This window comes from Lycium barbarum, chromosome 6 (genome assembly GCF_019175385.1).
Source record: "Lycium barbarum isolate Lr01 chromosome 6, ASM1917538v2, whole genome shotgun sequence".
NCBI lineage: Eukaryota > Viridiplantae > Streptophyta > Magnoliopsida > Solanales > Solanaceae > Lycium > Lycium barbarum.
In genome coordinates this window covers 25,440,159-25,452,646 of record NC_083342.1, presented here as the reverse complement: position 1 = coordinate 25,452,646, position 12,488 = coordinate 25,440,159, and the positions used below count along the sequence as shown (strand labels likewise).

Sequence of the window (12,488 nt, the reverse complement as noted above, 5' to 3'; positions counted from 1 at the left end):
ATTTTTTAAATTATATATATTTGATGTATGTTGGAATCAATACTACATTTTAATATACAGTAACTATTTTTTAAGAAAGAACTGATGCTGCCTTTTATATTCATTTATGCATAAATTTAAAGATAACTATTCAATACAAATCCAAATGAAGATATCACAGAAGTAGTATTCAAACAGATTTCGTTTTTACTCAAAAAAAAAAAAAGCAAACCAACAGTGTATCTAGTGTAACAAATATAAATTGCTACAAACAAAAAACAATTACTTCCTTCTAGGAACATTACTACAAGATCGTCTATTGTGTCCAGTCTGTCCACAAGTACTGCAAGCATGTCTCTTTTTCCCTCGAAGCAATTCAAATAACAGCTTATCACGCTTTTTCTTCGGCCTACCAGGAGGTCTCTTGTATCTTGGTGGCAAAACCACATCCTCTGATATGTATGTTGGAACCTTCCATTCCCGCTCGTCAGGGAGAGGATCCACGACGACATCATACGTTTTCACCACGGTGTGCGGTTTGAACAATTCGGAACAGTAATCATCAGCCATTAGATTTTTCTTCTTAATGACAGCCCATGCATGCGGGCATGGAATTTCGTCTATTTGAAACATCCGACAACTGCAAGTTTTGTTGTCCAAGTTAACGATGAAACGCCTTCCTGCATCATATACTGTGTACAAGTATTCGGTTGATGGTTCGACCTACAACAGATCAGTCAAATACAAAAAACATACATTAAGTATAGTCAAATACACATAAGTTCATGTTTGCAAAGATTAAACCATTTTAGTCATAAACATATCGCTAATTATTTTTCATAGCTGACTAACTGTATTTGGTAAATCTAGTCACATACACCAAATTTGTGTGAATATTTGACACATATATCCAGACTGCATATAATTAAATACAACAAATACAGCTAATACAATAAAATCAAATACATATTCAACTAATAAATACAAGTTATCATTTCACAGAGATCTCACAGATTGCATATGCCAAATATATCAAATACAACCAACATAACTGAATCTCAATCGAACATACTTAAGCAATTTGAAAGGAAACATACCGTCATACGTATACATAAATACTCATTTATTGACAACATCTCCTGGAATTTTCTACCGAGTGTTGTGAATGTGTATGTACCATTTTTCCGGTTATTATAATTCCATCTTCCAAATATCTTCCTCACTTCTTCTAGAAAATCAAATATAGGAAGCTCTCTTGCTGCTACAAGGTGACGATTAATACACTCTGCTATGTTTGAAGTCATTGTCCACCCTCGGTTAACAGTTGCATACACTCTAGCCCACTTTTCTCTTCCAGCCAATTCCAAATACTCTGCCACCCAAAAATCTGCCTTCTCAACCTTCCCCATAAGTTCATCAAAATCTTCTTGCGTGTACGCTTTTGCCATTGCATAAAACACGGGACTCAACACATCATGGCTCTTCTTATACTTTTTACATACGTTACCCCAAAGATGCCATATGCATGCATAATACGGCACATTCGGATAGATTCTAGAAACAGCTTTGTTTATGCTTTCATGCCTATCAGAAACAATACACATGTTCTCTCTTATACTATACGCTTCCCTGAATCGCTCAAAGAACCATGTCCAGGACCTGTCATTTTCTGAATCTATCACACCATATGCTAAAGGAAGTATATTACCTGCACATAGCGCGGCATTTAAAAAAATAAATCAGTTTCTATATATTCATTAGTTAGTATAATCAAGCTGATACGTGTATTTGACTTACCTGCACCGTCTAACGTGCTTGCTGAAACGAACGTTCCGTTGTATGCTATTTTGAGGTGGCTCCCGTCAACTACAACAATTGGCCTACAACAATCAAACCCTTTGATGAATGCATACAATGCTATAAACAAATACAGAAACTCGTTTTCGTCGGATTTTCGCATTCTTATATGTGAACCCGGATACGTTTTATCCATGATGTACAGGTACCCAGGTAATTTTGGGTAAGAATCCGATGGTTCACCAATTAAATCCTTCATTGCTTTTTCCTTAGCCCGTCAAGCGACCATATAGGACATATCCATTCCAAGATCATTTCTTACATCCTCCGCTATATCATTAGGTGTGTATTTCCTCTTATGGTTGGCTACTTTTAGCTTTACAATTCCACCTATCAACCAACTTGTCGCATGGCGTTGTGAATACACTTTATCTTTTAGCAGACATGTATGCTTGTCACGAAACTCCCTAACCCTGAACATTTCTGATTTACCAACGCTCGATGCCCTAAATTTCCAATCACACTCTTCGGACACACATACTAGTGTATAGCTTCAAACACAAACATGAAAACAAATACATTAGTTGACAATACATCAAATAACTACATTAAATTTAAAATATTATAGTTCAGACCCTTTAAACACACCTTATCGCATTAGACCTCTCGGCACGAAAATTGAACCTGTTGGAAATTGCATAATTCGCCATAACAGCCTTTAGTGTATCTTTGTCCTTGTAAACTTGATCAACAACAACCTCTTTTTAGTTACTGATATAACCAGATTTGTGTCGTTTTCGAATACAACAACGGCAATGCCACAACTTGAAGAAGCTAAGTCTGCACTCCCTACTGTTTCCATAGCATTTGTTTGTTTTGTGTAACCAATTTGCAAAACCCCTCGTTCAATACAACTTTCACCAGATACACAATTATCAACGCTTTTATCAGTTGTAGTTATGCACAATGGATACATCGCTAACTGTTTGTTCTCTTTCTTCAATTCCACATACACCTTAACACTCATATCATTATGTATTTCTATTGGCGTATCGTTACCTTCAACGATATATTTGATGTATATGTTTTTCAGTTGCATGTCTATATTCAGCTGAGTTGCAACTGCTTGTAATAAATCTATATACGTCGAATACTCTCTGAAAGCCACCGCATCGATTTTGAAATTCACATAACAGTTTTCATTGTTCCAATTACCTGTGTGTCTTAGCAACGACGATACAATGGACATTCTTTGTACTCAATATGAATGAATTAGTTAAGATTGATTACAACCTGAAATACATTATAAAATAATATATAAAATTAATACACTGGTAATATACAAGCAGACTCTGTGAATCAAATACATACATACTTTCAAATACATTAACATTTTTGATAAACAACATATGAAACATTATCCCAGATACATAAATACACACAGAGATAGATATATATCTGAAACATATTACAAGCAGAAGTTGTGTTTATCAAATACACACATACTTTCAAATACACCAGTACTTATGATAATCAACACATGAAACATTCTCCCAAATACATAAATACCTACAGATTTATATATACAACAATCAATTATATACAATATGTCAAATACATTAACACTTGTGACAAACATGAGAGATATATGATACACTGTCTCAAATACATAAATACACACAAAGATGTATATGGTTTACAAGAAACAAACGCAGAAACACATCAAAAAAACAAGATGTTTCAAATACACAAATTCAAACAAACTATATAAATACGAAAACTGAATGTACATGTTTTCAATACACAATTCATTACTGCTCAATTTCGTAGGTTAACCGCATTTTGCGGATTCTTTCCGAGGTGCCTAAAACCTTCCTCGGGGAATCACCAGAACCGTTTCCCGAACTCTGGTACTCTTTAAAGGGTTTTTATAAAACAACCTTAAATAAATGGTTTCCTAATTCCCATAATTAATTGGCGACTCTATTAAACCAACATAGAAGCCAAGTTATGAAATAGCTTTTGCACCTGCGTAAAAGTGAACTGTAACAGGAACAATGGTACGCTAACCCAACTCAACCCGATTATGGTTCCATGAATGCGCTCACTCAAGGTCAACTCGTTGGGGTGCCATGAGTACTCTCACTCAAGCTCAACCCACAATGGTTCCATGAGGAAGCCACTCAAGCTCAACTCACTGATTGCACATACAGGCATACATCATGTCCAGACTGTGTGTGCTACTAACCTCGGGATAAAATGTACTCAAAAACTAAACATGTATCATAAGAAATCACAAATAAATTCTGAAAGCTAATTGAATGATAAAACATGCTAAATAACTAAATAATATTAATTTCATTGAATCTGCTAGAATTATCAAATCATGTGAAAACATGTGCTAGGATCCGTCACGGTCAACTCTAAATATTTCAAACTAGCCAACCTAACTCATGATTTTCCACTCACATGAACTAGATGATTTAAATACATACAAGCAACACATATAATGTGCTTTTAAGGAAATTCAAGCAAATTAAGAATTAAAGCCTCATTTGCCTCGACACGATCAATTCTTACTTCACTTGAAATGCTCAAACTTCTCCAAACGATCTTCTATGAACTCAATCTATTTAAATCATGAATCATGATTCCAAATTAGTTAAGAAGAACTGATTCCAAAATTTTAGGATACCTCGGGGTCAAAGTCAACTCTGAAACAATTGCAACCCGACCCTTATGTCAACGGTTCGAAATTCAAAATTAACTAGCTGAACGTGTTACCCATTAGCTAAAGAATACAATTCCATGCCCAAAATCTAGTCTTGATCCAATTTACAAGTCAAATCAGGAAAATTGTCATTAGAGAACTTAAGGTTAATACCCATTTTAGAACACTTGGAATCCCTTAGTATATATCTTAAAATTTATGGACATTCATGTAAATAACTCAAACAAGGTCTTAGAAATGTTACCTCAAGGTTCCATGATGATTCCTCTTAAAAAGAGTGCAATCCCGTAGTTTAGGGCTCTCAAAATTTGGAAAAGAATGTTGGTTTCTCAAATAACCTGATCCTTAAATATTTGGCATTCCTTGCTTTTGCGGAGATTTCCTCGCTTTTGCGAACCTCATTGCCTTCGCTTTTGGGAAGCCGAGGCTCAGTCCTACCTTCCGGTTTTGCGAGCATTGGCTTCGCTTTTGCAACCCTCAGGAGTTTGCATTTGCGGACCAATCTTCGCTTTTGCGAGGCTTCGGCACCAGCAAAATCAGTAGTTAGTCTTTAAACTCAACTTGCTCTTAAAATCATCCGACCCCCATCGGATCCTAATCCAAATCCTGCCAACGAGTTTCAAATAGTATTGGTGATTTTTACAAGGTCACAAATGACGATTTAAAGCATTGATGCTCAAAAAGAGGGGTTGGATTACTACATTCCTTATTTTATTTTTTTTGACATTTTTTCTAATTATGTAAGTTTAGCAGAATTGGTACTGGAATATTTTGTGCCAGAAAACCCGAACCTTCAAAATAAATCTCACTTGACCATATCAAATATATAGTTTGAAGTTCTTCACTTGAAATTCGATGAAGTAACAATCAAACCAAAAGCCTATCTTAAAAGTAGTAGTACACCATCATCTTCAAATCTTGGATTCGACATTACTGTTAATTTAATATCTTATGTGAAAGTCACATGTTTGTAGACATTAGTTTGATATGAACACCAAATAATAAATAATCAGTTAAATATACGATTAAAAGTTTACCCTCTGTTCAATTAATAAAATGATATCACTCGAACACATGTTCAGATATTTACAATCACAAGGTTTCGATTCTCTTTGACAATAGAGAAGAAAGAATACCGAAATGCCAACGAACATTTACATTGATTTACTCCCTTCGTTTTAATTTGTTTGTCTTAGTTACTATTTGGACAGTCAAGAGATATTTGTTCGGAAAAGGGTCAGATTTGCCCCAGTACTCTCACAAATAAACTATATTTGCCCTTCATTAGATATATTTTTTTATATATATTTGCCCTTGCCATCAAACTTTAGATTCATATTTGCCCTTTTACTCTATTTTCAGGTCATATTTACCCTCTGTTTGTTAGATCCCCTTGTCCCCACTTTTATTTCCTATGTGGTGCCTACGTGAAACTATTTTCTTCCAATTTAAATCTTATCACAACTAAACCGGACCTAGTAATAAAAATAAACCCAACTACCCCAGTTGTCTTCTCCACCACCCCAAATTAATTCCAAGAGACGTTAGAAGAGAAGGATGATAAGAGACCTTCGCGACACTGGCAAGAAGAGCTTGAGTGATGACTATATATACAAAGAGAAATAGTTGATTCAGGAGAGAACACTTTTTAAAGCTTTTAGAAATTAGAACAGTATTTATTAATGCTCTACAATATTAAGAAAAGAAAGGCAGAGTGAAGAAAATACTTAGCGCATACTTACCAAGGACGGCTTAAATATTTGAGACGTATTTAAGTTCATTACAAGACTACATTTGTATCAAGACGGTCTATGACCCGAAAGACACTGCATCTCACTATGTGCTAATTGGAAATGTGATTGTGCCTAAATGTGTTCAAATCATTGTCCCGGGGAGGGGAGGGAGGAAAGAGAGAATTAATAGTGCTCTGTAGATGTCTCCAAACTTACGATTTGACATGGTCCTTGAAGCACCCGAAATGTTGAAGATTGGTGGGTTGGGTTACATAAAGAGCAACAAAGGAAGGTCACTGATTGCCTAGGACATTTGTCATCCCTTACAAAGGCGGATGGAGCATTATAACTTAGAGTTTAATTTCAAACTTTTGATGCGGTGTATAAATTTGTATGTAAATTTTTATTAAATTTACAATAAATAGTACATATGAATCCATACTTTAGAAATATAATGGTTCAATGCTAAAAAAATTAGAAGGTTGAGCCCCTAAAATTTAAATCTTAGATTCGTCTCTGATCCCTTATGACTAGAAAAGGATGTAGTGAATTGATTGAGGTTCTCACTGGGTACTGGGACTGCGATATAATCCCTATTAGAAACAGTATTTATTAATGCTCTACCCTTTTCAGAAAAGAAAGGCAGAGTGAAGAAGAGACACTGAGAGCCGAGGAGTTAATTACATATAATTTTTAAAATAATGGTATGTGAGCATATCTCTGTAATGTTCAGACTTTCAGTGAGTGGTTTACTGTACATGAAATTAGGAACTATTATTATATTTTTCTGGAATCTTGAGTTTGGAATTAATTTAGGGTGCGGAGAAGACAACGGGATGGGGTAGTTGGATTTATTTTTGTTACGGGGTTGGGTTTAATTGTAACCAGATTTAAATTGGAAGAAAATAAGTTCACGTAGACGCCACGTAAGAAAATAAAGGCGGGACAAAGGGAATTAACGGACGGAGGGTAAATATGGCCGTAAAGTTGGATGACAGGGGTAACCATATCAAAAAAAAAAAAAAAAAAAAAAAAAGCATAACAAAGGGCAAATATAGCTTATTTGTGAGAGTACAGGGGCAATCTGACCCTTTCCGTATTTTGTTTGACCATAATTTTTCAAATATTTCTAAATATTTTGGATAGTTAACTATTGTGACTTATAACACTTTTTATGTAGTTTTTAATTATGTAAAATTTTATTTCAAAAAAAATATTGAAGATCCTATATCCAAATTTACACTGAACATAAGTTAGTTTGAGCCCGTACACTGAATCAAGTCAAACAAATTGAAACTGAGGGACTGCATGATAGTTCCCATTTGAAATTAATGTCACGTGACAAAGTCGTTGAATAGAAAATTATGTCAAGTGCCAAAGTCGTTGAATAACTTGAACGATCTATTCAACGCAGCTTAATTAGCTACTATTTCTTCTTGCTTGGACTTCTTTAATTTGGATTATCCAATACAACTAGGGAAACAAATCAACTAATCAAAATTGTAAACCTCTATATTGTGGTAGTATTAATATTATTTATTATTACTACTATTTTTCTACTATATATATAAATGGGATAAGAGGACGAACACAGCACTAAAATATTGTACAAAAGTCATTTTCAATTGTACTATAAACTTTGCCAATAAATCACTCTTGTAAGGACACGTGGATTCCAGTTTCTTTAGATATTCACGTGTAGCACATCAATACTTTATCAAGATTAATTGTAAGTGTCTCTCCTCAACTAACACAACAATGAACGTTTATGCCAAAAGCTATATAAATTATACACTTTAAATAACTATTTTTTTTATTTCATATTGATATATGTCATAGAACTAAATATTTATTCTTTTCTCATGTATACACATATGCACTTTAATTTTAATTCTCCGACACGTTTATTTCCTCCGTTCACTTTTGACTTTTCAAATTCTTTAAGAATTAATAATTTATTAATTATTAAAGAACGTGAAAAGTCAAGTAATGTGGCCAACTAATATGGGATGGAGGGAGTACTTCATTTATTAATTCTTAAATAACATGAAAAGTCAAAAGTACACAAGTAAAAGTATAAGGGGGAAACAAACATGTGTCGGAAAATTAAAATTTGAGTGCATACTTGTATACATGAGAAGAGAATAAATATTCAGCAAGAATATGAAAAGTCAAAAGTGAACAAGTAAAAGTGCATGGAGAAAATAAATTTGTGTATGAGAATTAAAATTGAACTGCATACGTCTAAGGAAAAGTGCACGAAGAAAATAAATGTGTCGGATAATTAAAATTTAAGTGCATACGTCTATACATGAGAAGGGAATAAATATTAAATACTATGACATATGTCTACGCGGGATATAAAAATAGTTGGATAAAGTGTACAAGTTATATAGCTTAGGATACAAGCATTCATTGCGTGTACAAATTGTGAAGCTCATGGTACACCTATTGGAAGCTGTGTTCATACCCCCCATGGTACTCCCTCATTTATTAATTCTTAAATAACATGAAAAGTCAAAAGTGCACAAGTAAAAGTACACATGGAAAATAAATATGTGTCGGAAAATTAAAATTGGAGTGCATACATGTATACATGAGAAGAGAATAAATATTCAGCACCCTCCGTCCCATATTACTTGGCCACATTACTAAACTACTTTTTTATCCCACGTGGACATATGTCATAGTACCGAATATTTATTCTCTTCTCATGTATACACATATGCACTTCAATTTTAATTTTTCGACACATATTTTATAGCCATCTCACTAAGTCAGTGGCGGAGCCACATTAGCTCCAGAGGGTTCATCTGAACTCCCTCGGCGAAAAAGTACAGTGTATTTTCCAAGTTAAAATTATTTTATTATGTATATATAATAAATGTTGAATCCCCTGACTTCTTCGTGTATTTACCTTTTAGAATTTTTGAACTCCCTAGATAAAAATCTTGACTTCGCCACTGCACGAAGTTATATTTTTTCTAAATATATATAGAAATGTGACATATTTTTTTTTAAACAGATTAAAAAGAAAAGTGTGTTATATAAATTAGAATCGAGGGAGTATTTCGTAGGCATAAGGTTGGGGAAGAGGCTCCCCTCCAGTGCCTCTTCCCTCGAGTTCCTCCGATCCCCCTTTTGATTGGTGACACATGTCACTTAATTAAATTAATGACTCAGATTAATCTCTAATAATTCAATATATCATACATAAGTAAACTCGTTTCTCTTCTTCCCTGGGTGGTCTTTTTTTTCCTTCTACACAGTGCTAATTAATACACGATCCACTTTAATTCATGTTCTCTCTAATTCCGTCCATAATCAGTAATTTATGTCCCATATTATTTGGTCACATTATTAAAAATATATGTCCAAATTACTTGTTCACTTACAAAATCAAGATAAAATTAATGAAATATTTCCCATTTACCCTCTCCGTCCCATATTACTAAAAATATATGTCCAAATTACCTGTTCATTTACAAAAATCAAGATTAAATTATTAAATCTTTCCCATCTTACCCTTACTAAAAAATGTTCTTGAAAATAGTCAATTTTGATTAGAATGTATTTATTGTAAAGATGGGGGTAAGATAGTAAAATATATCTTTTATTTATGATTTCTTAAGAGGGAAAGCAACAAGTAATATGGGACGGAGGGAGTATATATTTTACCATAATATTCATATTTATTGGTGTAAGTCTCCATAGCCGTGGAAAATGATTTGAAAATGAATAATTAATGTGAAGCGTAAAATTAATAATAAGAAAAAAATTTCTTTCTCTCGATATGTTAACATGGACAAGTAAAAGTGGACGGAGGGAGTGACTTTTATCCCTATTTTCCTTCTTTGACGAACAATAGCAATGCAAATTTGTACCAAAAGTTATATATATTGTACACTTTAACCAACTACTTTTTTATTCCACTTAGACATATGTCATAGTACTGAGTATTTATTCTCTTCTCATGTATATACATATGCACTTCAATTTTAATTCTCCTACACATATTTATTCCCTCGGTGCACTTTTACTTGTCCACTTTTGACTTTTTACTTTCTTTAAGAATTAATAAATGAAGTATATATTTTATCATAATATCCATATTTATTGGTGTATGCATAGTCTCAATAGTGTTAGAAAATTATTTGAAAATGAATAACTAATGTAAAGGGTAAAATAAGAAGAAGAAAATTTTCTTTCCCCTGATATGTCAACGTGGACAAGTAAAAGTGAAGGGAGGGAGTGACTTTTATCTCCGTTTTCGTTCTTTATCAATACTTTACTTATTTTACTCTCCTTTGCATTCTCTTATTATTGTTTCTTTACATTTATAAAATGTATTACTTTATATTTTCATTTCGAAATTAAAATTTGGTGATTTACGATATAACATATATCTTTCTAATTTTTATTTTTTTGTAACAATTCTTTTTATCTATAATTGTTAATACAAAAAATTATATTGTAATATATTTTTTCATTAATTTAATAAAAATATTTTATTGTTTTTGCTTTTAAAAAATTCAATATATACAACAATAGTTCTTCTGTTTGGATATGAACAATTAGTTAATTGAGATGGATATCAATCTATCGGTATACATATAAGATATTTAAAAATTTAAAAGAAAAGAACTAGAATCAAAATATTAATTTTCCCTCATATTCTTACTAATTTTCTTTTTCACATCGATAAACAACTTTCATTGTCATGATAATGAGAAAAAAGTCCGAATCTTTCTGTATCAAAGACTTAATTTCATCATATATTTTAAATTTTTAAACTCCATTTTCTAATTATAACTAAAGTGATGTTGCATAAAATACACTCTATACATGTTGCTATATATAATAACAATTAGAATATTTTTAAAAATTATTTTTAAAATATAAATTTTAAAAACTGACTAATTAAAATGAATAAACATATACATTGCTAGTATTAATGAGAAGCATGCAGAGGTGAAACTATCCTTTTGTGGCATGTGAAACAACTTATCCATCTCCTTATAGTAGTACACTATTTAGTTCCACGAGTCAATCATATCGCGACTAAGAGCCCGTTTGGATTGGCTTATAAGTTGCTTATAAGCTGTTTTCAGCTTTTTTTGAGTGTTTGGCTAGCCAGCTTAAAGCCATTTTGTGCATAAAATAAGCCCAAAAAAATAATTGGGCCTTTTTGGCTTAGCTTATCTAAAATAGCTTATAAGCTGAAAACAACTTATAAGCAAAAAAAAATAAGTTAGCTTACCCCAACTTATTTTTTTTTTTGGCTTATAAGCTGTTTCCAGCTTATATGCTGCTTATTTTAAGCCCATCCAAACAGGCTCTAACAAACCAATTTTGTTGAATTTATTAAATATGTTGGACCCCACACCGTACATTATAAATAAATTACCGCCGTTCGCTAACTAATTTTTCGGTGGGATACAACACCAAACTAAATGTTAGACTTGCTTACCCTATATTTAGCTGCATTTTCACACGCAATGTAATTTGCCCAATACAGCAATTAACTATCTTTTTTTTCTTTTTCAAATTAGTCCGCCACCTTTTATGAAAACAGTGTTATATAGTTTGTAATATTGTAGTGCAACAAAAATATTAAAAGAGCTACTTACAGTTTCCACGAGTGAAATAGATTATTTGAAAATTTATTTCAGGTAGCATGAGTAAAATATATTTATTTAATTAATTTTTCAAATACCATGTGTAAAATAGGTTTATTTAAATAATGATTTTTCAGATACCATGAGTGCAATAGATTTATGCAAATAATTACTCACGTACCATCTATGAAAACTCACATTACTTTCTCTGGTGGTCGGTTGTTTTGGAAAAGATTTCAACCTTTCAGAAAAGTTACAATCTTAAATAATATTCTAACTGGATATGTTCTCTAAGAAAAAGAGTGTGCTATTCACTCCATATCGATCACTTCAAGTTCAATTGATAACATGCTTATTATATTGGGCAATTTGCAGGATTGCCCTTCACTGGGGTGGTATTTAATTTTTACCCCTCAAAATGGTGGTCTTTAAATTCTACCCTTCAGGCAGAATTTAGCCTGCACAGGCAGAATTTCTGCCCGTATAAATTCTGCCTTAAAAATTTTGCAAAATTTTGCCTAACAAAGTCTGCCTTGCGAAATTCTGTCTTGCGATTTTTTTTTTTAACTGAGTTAGGGTTCGAACCCACAACTTTGGGGTGTTAGGCGAGGGGTAAAATTTAAAGACCAC

General features: G+C 32.7%; 1 protein-coding gene across 1 annotated transcript; it reads right to left on the bottom strand.

The window, feature by feature from the left end:
• Positions 1 to 261: 261 nt before the first annotated feature.
• On the bottom strand, positions 262 to 1,939 carry LOC132643958 (uncharacterized). The gene is made up of 4 exons (XM_060360492.1): positions 1,777 to 1,939; positions 1,157 to 1,687; positions 860 to 894; positions 262 to 702 (listed from the first exon to the last, which is right to left on the bottom strand). The coding sequence occupies exons 1-4, from the start codon at positions 1,937 to 1,939 to the stop codon at positions 262 to 264; spliced, it is 1,170 nt and encodes a 389-aa protein (XP_060216475.1).
• Positions 1,940 to 12,488: the final 10,549 nt, after the last annotated feature.